At 40.4% G+C, this 18,250-nt stretch overlaps 1 protein-coding gene across 5 annotated transcripts in view; it reads left to right on the top strand.

The window, feature by feature from the left end:
* LOC118359582 (transcription factor 12) overlaps positions 1–18,250 on the top strand; it is a 98,617-nt gene continuing 80,367 nt past the window's right edge. For 2 of the 5 annotated variants that reach the window (XM_052481940.1, XM_052481926.1), the window contains exons 1-3: positions 4–350; positions 1,100–1,188; positions 1,400–1,472. In XM_052481940.1, the coding sequence (XP_052337900.1) occupies positions 1,117–1,188; positions 1,400–1,472 (145 nt within the window). In that variant the 5' untranslated portion in view covers positions 4–350; positions 1,100–1,116. Of the gene's footprint in view, positions 351–1,099; positions 1,189–1,399; positions 1,473–18,250 lie in introns of all 5 variants that reach the window. The other 3 variants (XM_052481955.1, XM_052481928.1, XM_052481935.1) reach the window with 3 other exon arrangements.

Genomic DNA, 18,250 nt, shown 5'->3' with positions numbered 1-18,250 from the left:
AGTAGGCTAGGCTGGGGATATCGTTTCACGGTTTTCAGCGGAAGGATACAACACCGAATGTCATTGTATAGTGCTGAGGTTTTTGCGAAGCAAAAATGTCTGTCTGCCTAAGGTTAACTCGCAAGTGACATGTAGGGATATTTTGCTAACTATTACAACCTAAATCACTATTTTACAGTATTTGATACGCGTTACAAGAGAACGAGGCTCCATACTACCACACCCGATCGCCCTAGTTGGAATTTTAAAGGGGAAAAGGTAAAATATTGTAGTGAGTTTGTCAAAAAAAGGTTTCGGACTGGGTGAAAGAAGTTGGGATACAAGAGACTGGAGCTGGTATGGAGTAAAGGGTTGGCATTTGCTTTACTACTTTTACTTGAAAGGGCGTTTTACACAGCCTGAATTTGTAGCCTACAGCATATTGCTGGATCTTTCTTTTTGTTTAACATGCTAATTCACTTTATATTTAATGACACATCCAATTCGTGTCTCATCACTGACTATTGCAAAGCAACATATTGTATAGCGTATCATTCCATTCATTAGTCCTTGATTTGAAAATATACAGTGGGTTAGTTATTTTGTAACTTAGTCTGTCGCGGAAGATTGATATAAATGTAGCGTTTGGGGAGTCAGATAAACATTTGAAAAACGATGCTGCAGGTCTCAGTGTGTGTCACTGGTGTTACACGCAGCGCCAAGCATTTTCAATGTGCCTGTACCATTGCAAATAGATGGAATTTACTTACCACGTACTGGCTACCTTTTCATTCTGTTCAGATGTCATAATGTGCAATAACATTTTCTAAAAGGGAGCGTGGAAACGTGGATGACAATGGGTCAATTACAATTACTTTCATCGGTTGTTGCAGTAGCCTACCTTTGATCAATTAACTCGCACAACAATGTCAAGGGTCACTGTGCAGATTTATTTTCGGAACCGACGTGTTCTGGGAAAATTCCTTGTCAACTTCAGTGAGAATCTACAATGAGATTTCACTTTACTGAAGTTCGTTATTGAATGGATATTTTTTTAAATCAAGGAATTAGGACAATTTAAAACAAAATTGGACTTAAGCAAACAAACTTTCTTCTTTAGGTCTAAAGATTGGCAGGATGAATCCTCAACAGCGGATTGCCGCTATCGGAACAGACAAGGAATTGAGTGACTTACTGGATTTTAGCGCGGTAGGACAGTTAACTATCTATCTTTTTACAATGTTTTATTTGTTTGTTATTTAGCCCACGTTATTCTGTATCAGTCAATGTCTCTCCAGTGAAGAAATTGATTATGAAACACAGGAAGTCTGAACAGCTTGTAACAGATGCATGGTTATCAAAGGCAAAATATTAATTTGTCTCAGTCACATTTTTCAGACCACTTCTTTTCTTCTGGTAGATGTTTTCTCCACCTGTAAATAGTGGGAAAAACAGGCCAACCACCCTTGGAAGCAGCCAGTTCAGTGCACCAGGTAGGATTTTATCCCAGAAACCTATTTTTAATATGTTCTCTGTTCTGTTTTGTTCAGTTATAGCCCTGGTTCTCTCTCCCCCTGTTGTGTCATGTCTAACCACTGCTGTTTGAAATCAGTTCATATGCGTGTTCCTGATGTCTCCCACTGCATTTTGGACGTTTGTGTTATTAATTTTGTGAAAAGCCAAAGGAGCAAGGTTTCATATTCAACATAGTATTACTATTAATTTCCCGCCTTATCTGTGTGTGTGTGTGTGTGTGTGTGTGTGTGTGTGTGTGTGTGTGTGTGCACTTCACATCTGGTGTGTGAATCATGCCACCTTCACCTGGAATTATCGTAGACTGACTGCTGTAAAGATGTGTAAATAAGGAATGGTTTAGGCTTATTTGACCTATGTGAAAGAATGCTTATCGACCTAACAGCTCTGACATTGTAATATAATTGTAATGATCACTTCTTTATAACCCTGCCTTGTGTTTGTGTGCAGAAAGATATCTGTGGCTTGTTCGCATATCCATTTTCTATTGATTATGACACAATCAATTTTGCTCATATTGACAGTGGGGCATTGATTGTGTTTGTGATATATTGCTCCCTAGATTTGTGCAACATATAAAAGCTGTGCCAAAGATATCCAATGTCTATCAGTTGTGTAGTAAGTACAGTATGGGGTTACTTCCTGTTCATCAAGTGGTGTTTCACTGTGTCCCCCCCCCCAGTGCTGAACTCTTTGAAAAAGGCAGTGAGTTCCTCAGCCCCAGGTCCCTAAAGGCCTGGCCATTCATGTGGCCTTCACACACCTATCTCACAGGCTCAATGACTAGAGGATGTGATCTGATGTAGTGTAATTTTAGCCGGGAGCATTTCTCATGCAGAAGTGGGCTGTTTAGACTGATTCAGCTTGCTTCATTGGTGTAGATGTTTTAATAAGTAATTTCTTCACTGTAAAGGCTCCAACACATTAATCCATAGCACAATCAAGCATTATATCTCCTCAATACTTGTTTTACGTAAAGCAACAAAGCCTTGCCTTGTCGTTAGTTCTAAATGACACACTTTTATTGGAAACAACAGTAAGACAATGGGGCCAAAAGGGAGCTTTTGTGAAAAGCCTGGTGAAGTGTTCTGATGTTTTTCATAGTACTTTACATCCTCACTTCCCATTCTGGATGCTGTCTCCACAGAAGTAAATAGCTTGGGATCCAGGTCAAGTCAGTGCTGAATTGATGCTTTAAGTACAAGTGCCTTCGGAAAGTATTCAGACCCTTTGACTTTTTCCACATTTTGTTAGGTTACAGCCTTATTCTAAAATTGATTAAACTGTTTATCCCCCTCATCAATCTATACAAAATACCCCATAATCACAAAGCAAAAACAGGTTTTTAGAAATGTAAGCAAATGTCTGAGTTCCTGAGCGCTCTGGATCAGGTTTTCATTAAGAATCTCTCAGTACTTTCCTCCGTTCATCTTTTCCTCGATCGTGACTAGTCTCCTAGTCCCTGTAGCTGAAAAACATTCCCACAGCATGATGCTGCCATCACCATGGTTCACTGTAGGGATGGTGCCAGATTTCCTCCAGCCATGACGCTTGGCATTCAGGCATTCAGAGTTCCATCTTGGTTTCATCAGAACAGAGAATCTTGTTTCTCGTGATCTGAGAGTCTTTAGCTGCCTTTTGGCAAACTCCAAGCGGGCTGTCATGTGCCTTTTACTGAGGAGTTGCTTCCATCTGGCCACTCTACCATAAAGGCCTGATTGGTGGAGTGCTGCAGAGATAGTTGTCCTTCTGGAATGTTCTCCCATATCCACAGAGGAACTCCAGAGCTCTGTCAGAGTGACCATCAGGTTCTTGGTCACCTCGCTGACCAAGGCCCTTCTCCCCCGATTTCTCAGTTTGGCTGGGCGGCCAGCTCTAGGAAGAGTCTTGGTGGTTCCTAACTACTTCCATTTAAGAATGATGGAGGCCACTGTGTTATTGGGGACATTCAATGCTGCAGACATTTTTTGGTACCCTTCCCCAGATCTGTGCCTCGACACAATCCTGTCTCAGAGCTCAACAGACCATTTATTTGACCTTGTGGCTTGGTTTTTGCTCTGACATGCAATGTCAACTGTGAGACCTTATATAGAGGGGTGCCTTTCCAAATCATGTCCAATCAATATAATTTACACCAGGTGGACTCCATACAAGTTGTAGAAACATCTTAAGGATGATCAATGGAAACAGGATGCACCTGACCTCAATTTCGTGTCTCATACCAAAGGGTGTGAATACTTATGTAAATAAGGTATGTTTTATTATTTTAATACATTTGTAAACATTTCTAAAAACCTGTTTTCGCTTTGTCATTATGGGGTATTGTGTGTAGATTGCTGAGGATTGTTATTTATTTAATCCATTTTTAGAATAAGTCTGTAACGTAACAAAATGTAGAACATTTCAAGGGGTCTGAATACTTTCTGAAAGGAAAGAGGGATACCTAGTCAATCAATCAGTCAGATGTATTTATAAAGCCATTTTTACATCAGCCAATGTCACAAAGTGCTATACCTAGACAGTTGCACAACTGAATGCCTTCAACTGAAATCTGTCTTCCACATTTAACCCAACCCCTCTGAATCAGAGAGATGCGGGGGGGCTGCCTTAATCCACATCCACATCTTTGGCGCCCAGGGAACAGTGGGTTAACTGCCTTGCTCAGGGGCAGAATGACAGATTTTTATCAATGTCAGCTCAGGGATTTGATCCAGCAACCTTTCGGTTACTGGCTCAAACCACTAGGCTACCTGCCGGCGCTGTATATACTTGCACTTTCATCAATCAGTTTGGGTAAAGCATTCACTGTGCATTCATGAGTATTAACAACTACAGAGCATTATCAATATATATCAATTTGAGTCTGTTGACGTTATGTCAAATATATTCCCAACCATCCTTTAATAGCGCTCTATGTAGCTAATGCTATGTAAAGTGTTGCTGAATAGGCCTACTTTATTTTTGAGTGAAATTCGGTTTCAGTGATCATACCTTCCATTTTGCCCCACCATAATGAAATATAAAATAGAATGTGGCTTCAATTCAAGTGTTACAAAGGAACTCATTTTCTGAATTCTTAATGTGTGAAGTGGGAGAATTGAACTTAGTAAACTCTGCGGTGTGCTTTAGAATTTAATATAGCATGGCATTCATGGACATCATGTGACCAGCCACATTTAAGCCTGATGTGTTGGGCATGCACTCTGTGGCTTCCAAAATAGACCAGCATCGGCATGGTGCTTTTTGTTTAGAATAGAAAAGAAAGAGACTGTTCATAGACTGTTTTTCCCATCAAAGCCCATCGTTATGGCTAAAATGCCTAGTGTTATTTATTTAGTCAGTAAGAAAAGTCACAAGAATTGAGCCATGTTTTGTAGAGGCTTATGTGAATGGTATTTTTGTTCTATTTCCATCAATAGACATTATGTGGGATCTGTTTTGGGCTTACTGTCTCCTTGAGGTTTTTTATGTGTGTCAGAGTCACACACCTGTCTGTTCCAAGCTTGATATACTCCTTGACCTAAAGTAAGTAGTAAACTAGAAACCACTGATACCTCAAATGTAATGTTCTGCATGATGCAATACTCACGTTAACATCTATGTCCAAGCTTCTCAGTTAGCTTGCTTCATAGCTCACTGTGGCACTTTTATATTTGGAGAGCTATATTAGGAATATTTTCAGATCATGGTTTGCTCTCTCTGTCCCACCTACTTTAGACTTGCTGTAGAAGTCAGCCAAGAATCAGAAAAGCCATAATTATGTTTGGGTTGTTATTGCTCCTAGAGGGACAGACTGAGGCATATTTGCAATTCTGCTCCTTTTGTGGGTTGGCAACCTGAACAGAATTTGATACATTTCTCCTGCAATTTTGCCTTCCTGTAATTGTTTATTTATCCCATCTTGTTTAAAATGGGCCTAAGTATTCCTGGTTGGACTGCAGTCAATTCAAAGAATGTGCCACATGTTATCATTCACTTGTTTACAGAATAGATGAAGACAAGTTGTACAAGGATGTTACAAGGATGTCAGAACTGTTCAATTATATTTACAATACTTTTTGTGAATATAATTTAAATGATATGCTTGTGATAGACATACACTGCATTTTCCTTCCACTTCAGCAAACTTTCTCTCAGTTTAAAGCTCTTTCTTCAGCTTTTATCCCCATGGATTAGAAAATATTATCTGCTGATTAATTATTAATACAGTGTTAAAGAATGACTTATTCGCATTCATAATTATTAAGCAAGGATGTTTTTGTTCAGTCAGAAGACTTAGAACTTGCAGAAGTACCCAGCTTGCATTTTAAGATAATTTAACACACACAAAAACCTCTCCACTGCACATGGCACAATGTGTGAAGCAATAAAAGGTGACAAAACTCATCTTGAACGCAGCTTATCTTCAAAGCATTTAAGGATTTGGAATGTTGTATTTTTTTTGTTTAAAGCAACTGCTAAGTCGGTCTTCAATTTAAGCATGCATTTTTCTTCTAAAATGGATTATTTCAAACAGATTCAATATATGTAACCACAACAGTAGCTTTCAACTGAGGTTCTTAAAGAAGGACTGAGCTGAATCTTTTATTTTGCTCATGAAGCGGTTGTCCCTTGAGATGCTTCCCACTCCAGTTCTCCTTTTGACTGATTTCATTTATCATTGGCTCTCATTGTTTTGAGTGTGTTTATTTAAATCCACATAAGTGTCACGTTCGCTGGAATAATTTTCGGACCAAACTTCAGGGAGAGTGCGAGGAGCAGGCACAGGACGTACCGGACTGGGGACACGCACTTCAGGGAGAATGCGAGGAGGAGACACATTACGTACCGGACTGGAGAGGTGCACTTGAGGCCAGAAGTGTGGAGCCAGCACAGGTTGCACCAGACTGCTAACCAGATCCTCTGGTCGGACGTTGAGCAGAACACACTTGAACAAATCAAATTCATTTAAATTGTCCTTTGTACATCAGCTGATATCTCAAAGTGCTGTACAGAAACCCAGCCTAAAACCCCAAACAGCAAGCAATGCAGGTGTAGAAGCACGGTGGCTAGGAAAAACTCCCTAGAAAGGCCAAAACCTAGGAAGAATCCTAGAGAGGAACCAGGCTGAGGGGTGGCCACAACATCTCTCATCTCACTCTCTCCCAACTTCGCTATTGCCTCCCTGACAGTCTCTGACTCTTCCCTCTGCTCAGCCGCCAGCTCCATGTGCACCCCCCCAAAAAAAAAAAACTTGGGGTTGTCCTTGGGCTTTCTGTAGCCACGAACCCTGTCGTCATCGCTGTCCTCCATAATCTCCTTCCGTCTGTCGTCAAGGAAGGGTTTCGCATCTCCCAATCACTTCTTCCCATGTCCAGAACTCCTTCCCTCTTTGGGCACGCTGCTTGGTCCTGGTTTGATGGGATATTCTGTCACGTTCGCTGGAATAATTATCGGACCAAACTGCAGCGCGATATGGTTTCCACATATTATTTATTTGAAAACGCACAAAACAAAACAACAAAGAAAGAAACAAACAACGAACCGTGACTACAGAGGTGCTACTTGCACTAACTCAAAACAATATTCCATAAACCACAAGTGGACAAAATGCTACTTAAATATGATCCCCAATTAGAGACAATGATAGCCAGCTGCCTCTAATTGAGAATCATACCAAACACCAACATAGAAAAACTAAACTAGAACCCCACATAGAAAAGAATAACTAGAAAACCCCCCAGTCCCGCCCTGACCTACTATACCATAGAAAAACAAAGGCTCTCTATGGTTAGGGCGTGACAATAAGATCATCTCATTTTAGTTTGTAATCTCAGAACCCCTGTTTTACAAAAGTGCATGAAAAAATGATAGACTATATAAAAAAATATATATTTTATTTCATTTTAGTTTGACAAACCTCATTTCATGTTTTAAGCCTTTGAGTGTATTGCTGAAGGAATCCCTTTCTTTCAGAGACGCCTGTTTATTTTGAGATAACCTGCTGGCTGCTCTGTGAACTATTGGGCCACACTGTGTTTGTGATGCCTTCAAATGGGTACCCTCCCCTGGCAGACTGGGCCTCCCGCCCGCCACTGGAGGGAAGATTCAGGGAGAGTTTGGACATCTCTCATTTATGTATCACAGGTCACCTCCTGACTTGGTTATGGAGAACTGTGCTGTTGCCATAGCAATGAAAGTTCATTGAAGGCAGGTGACTTGGCACACCTTTTGCATCTTTTTTTTGCAGGTCTGCCAAGAGGAAAAGCATTAAAATAATGTCTTCAGTCACCCAATATGCGGTAGATTACTATCAGGCTTCTCCTAGAATGTCATTATTTTGATATAAGAAAGTTGGTGTTGTACATCAGACGTGGCTCCTTTGATGTGGATTCCAATTCATTTTTCAAATGAGCAGTTTATTACCATGTATTTGATGTTGTATTAAGTTGTGAAGGCACTTAGTTGGTGGGGACCAAACAACCCTTATTGTGACTTGAGGCTGCTGGATTTAAAACCAGCCAGAGATACATTTCTATACCTGCTTATCTGTGCTTGACCTCTGGCTGATATAGTCTGAATGGACACATTGTTAGGTGTTGGACGGAGGTAGTGAGTTGTATCTGTATGTATGTATGTATGTATGTATGTATGTATGTATGTATGTATGTATGTATGTATGTATGTATGTATGTATGTATGTATGTATGTATGTATGTATGTATGTATGTATGTATGTATGTATGTATGTATGTATGTATGTATGTATGTATGTATGTATGTATGTATGTATGTATGTATGTATGTATGTATGTATGTATGTATGTATGTATGTATGTATGTATGTATGTATGTATGTATGTATGTATGTATGTATGTATGTATGTATGTATATATATGTATGTATGTATGTATGTATGTATGTATGTATGTATGTATGTATGTATGTATGTATGTATGTATGTATGTATGTATGTATGTATGTATGTATGTATGTATGTATGTATGTATGTATGTATGTATGTATGTATGTATGTATGTATGTATGTATGTATGTATGTATGTATGTATGTATGTATGTATGTATGTATGTATGTATGTATGTATGTATGTATGTATGTATGTATGTATGTATGTATGTATGTATGTATGTATGTATGTATGTATGTATGTATGTATGTATGTATACTACTGTTCAAAAGTTTGGGGTCACTTAGAAATGTCCTTGTTTTTTAAAGAAATGCAATTTTTTTGTCCAATAAAATAACATCAAATTGATCAGAAATACAGTGTAGACATTGTTAATGTTTAAATGACTATTGTAGCTGGAAACGGCTGATTTTTTTTTGGAATATCTACATAGGCTTACAGAGGCCCATTATCAGCAACCATCACTCCTGCATTCCAATGGCACGTTGTGTTAGCTAATCCAAGTTTATCATTTTAAAAGGCAAATAGATCAATACAAAACCCTTTTGCAATTATTTTAGCACAGCTGAAAACTGTGGTTCTGATTTAAAGAAGCAATAAAACTGGCCTTCTTTAGACTAGTTGAGTATCTGGAGCATCAGCATTTGTGGGTTTGATTACAGGCTCAAAATGGCTAGAAACAAATAACTTTCTTCTGAAACTTGTCAGTCTATTCTTGTTCTGAGAAATGAAGAAATTGTCAAGAAACGGAAGATCTCGTCCAACGCTGTGTACTACTCTCTTCACAGAACAGCGCAAACGGGCTCTAACCAGAATAGAAAGAGGAGAGGGAGGCCCCGGTGCACAACTGAGCAAGAGGACAAGTACAGTGTGTGTTTGAGTGTCTAGTTTGAGAAACAGAAGCGCAACTCTGCATAGAAGGCCAGCATCCCGGAGTCGGGATATTCCATTAAAAATCAACCGTTTCCAGCTACAATAGTCATTTAAACATTAACAATGTCTACACTGTATTTCTGATCAATTTGATGTTATTTTATTGGACAAAAAAATTGCATTTCTTTAAAAAACAAGGACATTTCTAAGTGACCCCAAACTTTTGAACGGTAGTGTGCTTCAAGAACACCTGCTGCTGAAGCACAGGATGTCTGTTAGTTTTAAAACTAAACTCCCAAATACAGTACATTGATGCTGAGTACTCTGGACTTAAGGGAGCATGTTGGGTGTCAGGTGGAAAGCACTCCTCAGAGATACAGAGTTGCATTGGTCAACATGCCACACAGAGTGAGAGAGAGCATTAGCTTTAGCTACCTCCATCCTGACCACTAATGACTGACCCTACCCTCTGAGGACGTATCTGGGGGCAGCAGCGGGAGGAGGAGGGGTGGGTTGTCCTCATCTAATGATCTGAGAGCTCGTGGCCATCGCATGCAGCCGGGCCTGCCGTGTGGTGTCAGTGATGCGCCTGGGAGTGTGCAGGGCTTCGATTGGGAATAACAGAGCAGGGGTTAGTGGGAAGGAATGAGTTATGATCCCCTGTTTGATCTACCAGGCCCCTGTGGGAGTCAGAGAGCCCTGGACAGAGCATTACTGGGGGTACTCTGGGGAGCTGCTGGGATGCTGAGTTGGGGACTGGCCCTTTACCAGTTTAACCATATCTACTCAGGATTTCAGAAGGAGGGAGGGATGCAGGCTAGGAGGGAGCATGTGCCATGTGCTGTTTTTAAAGAGACAGCCATTATTGAATGGAAAAGGTGATATTGTAAATTGTGTGATTATGAACACACAGCTTTGTATTTGCAGATTCAGATGTGTTCTATTTTCCAGTAGCAGCTCAAGTCTTGCACCTGTATTGATATACGTAGTGCCAGGAAAGGACCTGACTGTTTGTGTCCAACGGACTGCATGGGAGCTCCGACCTGGGATGTTATGTTATGTGCCATCCAGAGTGCAGTGGTTACGTGCAGTACGTGACCACCCCTCTACTATCACTGTTTTTATTACAGCTTTCTCTCTGCCTACCTAGCTGTTTGGGTTTCTTCACTGGCTATGTCCTATTTGTGTTTGAAGATGGAAGGGATGATAAGGAAATGGTCTGTTTGGTCACTGCGGGTGTTGAGGGGAGGGGGATTTAAATGCAGGAATCAGACTATACACCACTGCCTTGCCAAAAAACATACCAAATAATTGTCCTTATCAGATAGGTTTCCATCATAGGGTCATGTTTTGTTCTAGTGGTTTTAAAGATCACAGAGTGGATTGTTGCACAATGGGGCATCTCTGTTTCTTTCACTCTTTCCCACACTCATAAATTCTCGCTCTCGCCCTCTCTCTCTCGCTCTCGCTCTCGCTCTCTCGCTCTCTCTCGCTCTCTCAACATTTTCTCAGGTGTTGTGGCTAGTTTGTGAGGATAACTGAGTGTTTGGGGCTGACCGTGACCTGAGGCTTGATACATTTGTTAGGATTTCCATTTCAGATATAGAAAATGCTGATGAGTCCAAGTCGTTGTTGTGTAGGCCTAATCCCTCAGCAGTGGCTGGGCCAGCCTCTCCTATGTATAGATTTAGTTGCAACTGCATTTAAAGTGAATGTGGCATGTTATTTTTAGGTCTGAGGTCTGAAATGGTTTTTTTTGCTGTGCTGTGCAAAATACCAATCAAATTGAAGTTCAATCTCTCCTCTTTTAAAATACTTGAGGATTAGTGCGTACCACTGATTTGTTCCTGGTTTTAATTTGTCTTTTGAAGGATTTACACTAATAAATTAAAGACGATGGACTCAAGCTAAATCTTTTGTAAAGCTCTCAACTTTCAATTCGTGCAACCTCATTTTGTTTGTTACCATGGTAATTATTGTAATGAAGGGAAATCATTTTCTCTTTGGCTTTGTTACATTATTGAATGAGGGAGAGGAAGCAGCCGCATGTGTTACATCCTTTACATCATAAATGGCAACATTAACATTTTATTTTTTATTTCAGATTTATAAAAAAACAGGATTTGAAGGAAATACTGATGACACTGCACTGTGTGCTTTCCTAACATTTTTCTGCTTGTCTCTCAGCTGGGAATATGTTCCCTTCCTGCAAAATCTAATAATTATTACTGAGCTAGAAAACTGAAATATGAATCACTTATTATTTGACAGTTAGGTCCAGAATACTTAAAATAGCTTTTTGATTATTTGTGCTAATCAACATTGATCAAAAAGGGTGATGAAAAGTGAGTTAATAAATTGAGAGAGCTTGTCGTTTATCCAGCCTCCTTTTGGCCCTGTCCCAGGATCCTCTCTGACTGTGAAACAGATGGGACAGCAGAGGGGCACTGGTCATGCACTCTGATTGGCTGTCACTCACTTTATTACATCATTAATATCGTCCCATCATGTTATTTCACTTTTGATACCAAAGAAGGGCTCTCTCACTCCCACATGTTCATCTCCATCACTATAAAACACGTCACGAGAAAGAGAAGATCACACAAGACCAAATGAGTCAGGAAAGCCTGCTGTCCCCCTTCTATGAGTAGCGTGAGAGTAGCATGCTGTGCTGACAGCCCTGCCATTGGTGTCAGGGACAGGGGAGAATGAGGGAACGTTTGGAACGTTCCCTCAGTCCACTGCCTACCAGGGCCTGTGTTATATTCAGCACAGCAGTTGGAAGCAGAGGAGTGGGACTCGATGGGCCTTCCTCTGCCATGTTGGCTAATTTATGGCCAGGAGCACAGGAATTAGAAGGGTGTGTGTGTGTGTGTGTGTGTGTGTGTGTGTGTGTGTGTGTGTGTGTGTGTGTGTGTGTGTGTGTGTGTGTGTGTGTGTGTGTGTGTGTGTGTGTGTGTGTGTGTGTGTGTGTGTGTGTGTGTGTGTGTGAGATAGCACTCAGCCCTCTGATGAGGGATCTGATAGTGCTGTTAGAACAGTCATAAGACACGACTCTGATTAAACCTACTAATGAGCAGCTCAATAAAACGAAGTCCTCCTGATGTAATAAACACGCTGCTGATTGCAGGAACCCGCTGGTGTGGTAGGCTAATCCTTTTGTGCTCCCGTGTTTGTTTCACCCTAAAGAGATCCACGCATGGTGAATGAATAAAGAGATATGACTTGTCTGCTTGTGCGACCACACGAGAGCACTTCTCTGTAGTTAACCTTTCTACTGAGTGGATTGCAAGTTGAGGGTTTTTACAGTACAGGTTCATTGACAATTGAGTCTGCAATTATGAGTATTTTTTGTTGTTGATGTAACATTACTTGAAATATTATTGTATAGCAGTATTAGAGTACTTACAGTTGAAGTCGGAAGTTTACATACACTTAGGTTGGAGTCATTAAAACTTGTTTTTCAACCACTACACTAATTTCTTGTTAACAAACTATAGTTTTGGCAAGCCGGTTAGGACCTCTACTTTGTGCATGACGCAAGAGATTTTTCCAACAATTGTTGACAGACAGATTATTTCACTTATAATTCACTGTATCACAATTCCAGTGGGTCAGAAGTTTACATATACTAAGGTGACTGTGCCTTTAAACAGCTTGGAAAATTCCAGAAAATGATGTCATGGCTTTAGAAGCTTCTGATAGGCTAATTGACATCATTTGAGTCAATTGGAGGTGTACCTGTGGATGTATTTCATGGCCTAACTTCAAACACAGTCCCTCTTTGCTTAACATCATGGGAAAATCAAAAGAAATCAGCCAAGACCTCAGAAAATAATTGTACATCTTCACAATTCTGGTTCATCCTTGGGAACAATTTCCAAATGCCTGAAGGTACCACGTTCATCTGTACAAACAACATACTTTGGTGCAAAAAGTGCAAATCAATCCCAGAACAACAGCAAAGGACCTTGTGAAGATGCTGGAGGAAACAGGTACAAAGTATCTATATCCACAGTAAAACGAGTCCCATATCGACATAACAGCAAGGAAGAAGCCACTGCTCCAAATCCGCCATAAAAAAAGCCAGACTACAGTTGACAACTGCACATAGGGACAAAGATTGTACTTTTTGGAGAAATGTCCTCTGGTCTGATGAAACAAAAATAGAACTGTTTGGCCATAATGACCATTGTTATGTTTGGAGGAAAAAGGGGGAGTCTTGCAAGCTGAAGAACAGCATCCCAACCGTGAAGCACGGGGGTGGCAGCATCATGTTGTGGAAGTGCTTTGCTGAGGGACTGATGCACTTCACAAAATAGATTGCATCATGAGGCAGGAAAATTATGTGGATATATTGAAGCAACATCTCAAGACATCAGTCAGGAAGTTTAAGCTTGGTCGCAAATGGGTCTTTCAAATGGACAATGACCCCAAGCATACTCCCAAAGTTGTGGCAAAATGCCTTAAGGACAACAAAGTCAAGGTATTGGAGTGGCCATCACAAAGCCCTGACCTCAATCCTATAGAAAATGTGTGGGCAGATCTGAAAAAGTGTGTGTGAGCAAGGAGGCTTACAAACCTGACTCAGTTGCACCAGCTCTGTCAGGAGGAATGGGCCAAAATTCACCTTCAACTCATTGTGGGCAGCTTGTGGAAGGCTACCGAAACGTTTGACACAAATTAAACAATTTAAAGGCAATGCTACCAAATACTAATTGAGTGTATGTAAACTACCGACCCACTGGGAATGTGATGAAAGAAATAAAAGCTGAAATAAATCATTCTCTCTACTGTTATTCTGACATTTCACATTCTTAAAATAAAGTGGTCATCCTAACTGACCTACGACAGGGAATTTTTACTAGGATTAAATGCCAGGAATGGTGAAATACTTAGTTTAGATGTATATGGCTAAGGTGTATGTAAGCTTTCGACTTCAACTGTAGCTCATTTAGTCTGCCTCTGTGCCTCGTTAAACTGTTTCTCAACCAGTTCAAGGCCTTTTGCCTTTTGAATGAAATATGAGTGGATTTGGTGTTGGTAAACATTTTAGATACACGTTATTAACTAAAAACCTAAGGGAAATTGATTTATGTTAAATAAGAAACAAATTTATTCTGCATAACTACTGCACTCTGGCAGTTTATGTTATAGCAGAGATAAATTCCTCATCTCTTTAGCCTGCGTGCTCCAGCTCCTCTAGAGGAAAAAGCACCTTTCCTCCGTAAGCCACTGTGAACATATGGCGAGGGGCGCAGGCAGCAGCACAGGAAGGAAGTGTGGAAATTGCAGGGAATGAGAGTTTGGATTAATGCGTCTGAACTGGGCATACCCAGACAAATGCAGCAGAACCGCACTGCCAGGACCCTTCAAGGCCCCTCCGAAGTGTGCCAGAGAAACAGAGATAGCAAAACAAACATATACACCTCTGCAGCTTGAACAGAGGGAGATTGTGGTTTCTCCTTCGTGCCTTTTAATGACATGGATTTGAAGAGGCCATCGGTTGTGGGTTGTGTGTGCTCATCAGGGGGACATTGGGCAAATACTGCAGCTTCGCCGGCTCCATACCTCTGCCTACCTAGAGATATTTCTACAAATTCAAATCACTAAGTATAAAACAAATTATGAAACTGATACTAGTTATGGTTTATTTGATGACATTTGGCTATGTCAATATTAGGCTTGGGTGATATACCGTATACTGGGGTATTTCGAAATACAGACGGTATGATTTTCAATACTGTTAAAAAAAATATATATATACTTTTTTTTTTTTTTTTGGGGTCACGGGGGCTGACGAAGTGTGTGCTACCCCACTGCTTATTACTAATGATCAGTTAAATTCAACTATAAGAACTCTAACGGGTCAAATCATTTAAATCCAGCTCAGGGCTCCACCTATGCATTTGGTTTGTTAACTTGCTAACTAAGTGGCTAGATGTCAAGATCAAGTATCTTGGACATTCAAGCCCATCCTAGATCAAGATCCCTGTGCACATTCAAATATACTGTATACCCCGGTATGGTACAGAAATGGTATGATGGTATGAAAATGTGGATACTGCCCAAACCTAGTCGATATCTCATTTAAATGTTTTTTTATTAAACAAAATGTATCTCTCTACACACAGTCAAAATGTTTTTGTTGTTGTTGTCTACTTCCTTGTGAGTTGTGAACAGTTTAGGGTACTCCAACACACACACAGCCCCAGTGAGGGGTTGTCCCTCGCAGCGAGCCGAGCCGGTCTCCATGTGACACAAGAGAGTAGCTGTTAGATTGGAAGTGAACAACTGAAAATAGCTCCCTTCTTTGCATACAGTCAAATCAGCTCAAGCTGTGCACCGTGGCAGACTTGGTTGTTCGGTTGCAGGCACTCTTGTTTGATGCATTTCATTAAAGATACCGTGACAAATTCAAATGTATATCTATCTATCGCTACAGTATGTCTTATTAACCTGCCTGCTGCCTGCCTTACGACTGTTTGCTCGAAGTTGGAGGGGATCCCGAAGGGGAAGCGTCTTGTCATTTGCTTGTCAAGGCCTCTGTCTGTGACAGCGCTTTGTGGATGACTGGATCTCAGTGCAGAGAGAGAGTCTGTCTAATGAAGACACTACGGCACTAGCTCTGACAAACCTCTCATTGCTACATGTGTATGGGGAAGTCACATTGTACATTGCACAAATTGGACTTAATTCAATTAACAGGCTGGTGAGCTCTTCAGATTGTAGTAGTGGTAGTCTATTAGAAATATTAATTGTGAGGAGGTGAACATAGTAAACGGTAAACTTTTTTTGGTCTGATTTGTATGATGGTTACTACCGTATGTGAAATAAGCACTGTGTTGTTTACTTATTTTAACAATGAATCAAAAACCTATCACTATACCTGATGTCTTCATTGCTTTTTGACAAATATCAGTTGAGTGTAGTGTTCATTATTTAAGATTCTGAGAATGTTTAGTTTATTATTTTAACCCCAATGTAAATTCAGTCATGTAAGGTGAAGTATGAGGCTAGCTTGTTTACGTTTTCTTTCTGTATTGATGTTTCACTCCTAGACTATGTCTGGAGGATGTGTTTCCTCTCTGAGGAGGCAGAGCACAACTGGTAAAGACATGGTAATGCATCAGCAGCCACAACTGTTTGCCATCATTTACGATGTTGCTTCCCTGTAGGTCCGTATCGATTGCAGCCCGCAGTGATTCCACAAGCGATGCCCGCTTGGTCTGAATGTTTGGTTTCCTAGCAATTTGGCAAAGAAACTGTGTTTTCAGTTCTGCCGAATGACTTGGACATCGCTTTGTGATGTCACGTCTGGTGTGCTTGTTGTTTTTAGCAGTGGTCGTTCACAGTTGTGTGAAGTAACAAATGCATTTCTTTTTTCAGTGGTGTTTGCCAGAAAACAGGGTCCGTTTGAACACTCGGTGCGGTGCCCTTTTGACTGTATGTCTGAGGGGATGTGGACACCTGCTCAACAATTAAACTACAGAGGAGAGCAGACATTGCCAAGATAAATATTTGCCCTCCAATTCAAGGTTGTGTTCAAGTGTTTGATTTGAGACGTGGAGGATATTACGTGTTTGTTCCTGACAGTCAGTTGGCAGTGATGTAAGCTCCAGTTCCCCACACTGAACACCTCTGTTCACTCAAACAGAGTACTCAGAACATAACAGCACTGCTCAGTGGCTGTGGAACATGTGGTTTCATGTGAGGTTACTCATAAGGCTAAACATTTGCTGTTCAGGCTACCTCATTTAAATGATGCTGTAGATTGTATTTGTATTTTGCACTGTGACAGAGTTCCAATGTTTAGTGTGGCTTATTTGGATGAAATGTTCTTACTAGCTCAAGCAGAGTTACAATGACTTGTTTGTCTGTATTCAGTCTCTATCCATAAATCTGTAAATAAACAATGTTGTAATTTCTTTGATGTATACATTTTGTTCTTCAAGATGTTGGGTTTCCATACAGTTATGTAGCAGTTATGTCATAAGGTAGCAGATGAAATGTAAGAATGTTAGCTACCCTTTTTACATTTTTACTGTTGTGACAATCTCACTTTAAAAAAAATAGTTCAGTGCCTAGGATGTTGTGAGAAAGGGTGTGATTTTAACGGTGCTCCTAAGCTTCTCTTCCGAGCTCCTGTGTAACCGTAAATATATTTGCCACTGATTTCTTTAAATAGTGCAGAAAGAGGTGTTGGTATGCATTTGAGGAATTGATCGCACATATGTAGTTCAACTAGTTCTAGGCATACATGTAGATCAGCAAGACATTTCCTGTCCTTATTTTTGGGAGATTGTTTTCCTCTGAAGAAACGGTAACCTCTGACAGGATAACCGAAAATATTATAGACCCTAGAAATGCTTTTAGTTGAACTTAAAGCTGGTACAGGATGTTTTTATTAGACTATTCTGAATAGAAAAGAAGGTTCTGGATCTGACTGTTCCTAGGCTGCATCGGCTCGCAGAGACTACAATGACTACGGAGACTACAATGACTATGGAGACTACAGAGACTACAATGACTACAGAGACTACAAGAACTACAGATACTATATAGACTACAACTACCACAAAGATGACAGACTACATCGACTACAAAGACTATAGAGACTACAATGACTACAACGACCAGAGACTACAATGACCACAGAGACAACAGCGACTACAGAGACTACAATGACCACAGTGACTACAACGACCCCAAAGACTATAGAGACTACAATGACTACAACAACCACAGAGACCACAATGACTACAGAGACTGCAATGACTACAGAGACTACAACAACTACATATACTATATAGACTACAACTACCACAAAGATGACAGAGACTACAAAGACTATAGAGACTACAATGACTACAACAACCACCAAGACTACAGAGATGACAACGACTACAGAGACTACAACGACCACAAAGACCACAGAGACTACAACGACCACAAA

The sequence above is a fragment of the Oncorhynchus keta genome, chromosome 2 (genome assembly GCF_023373465.1).
Source record: "Oncorhynchus keta strain PuntledgeMale-10-30-2019 chromosome 2, Oket_V2, whole genome shotgun sequence".
Lineage (NCBI taxonomy): Eukaryota > Metazoa > Chordata > Actinopteri > Salmoniformes > Salmonidae > Oncorhynchus > Oncorhynchus keta.
Note: the sequence above shows the minus strand (reverse complement) of the source record. Positions and strands in the feature narration are given on the sequence as shown.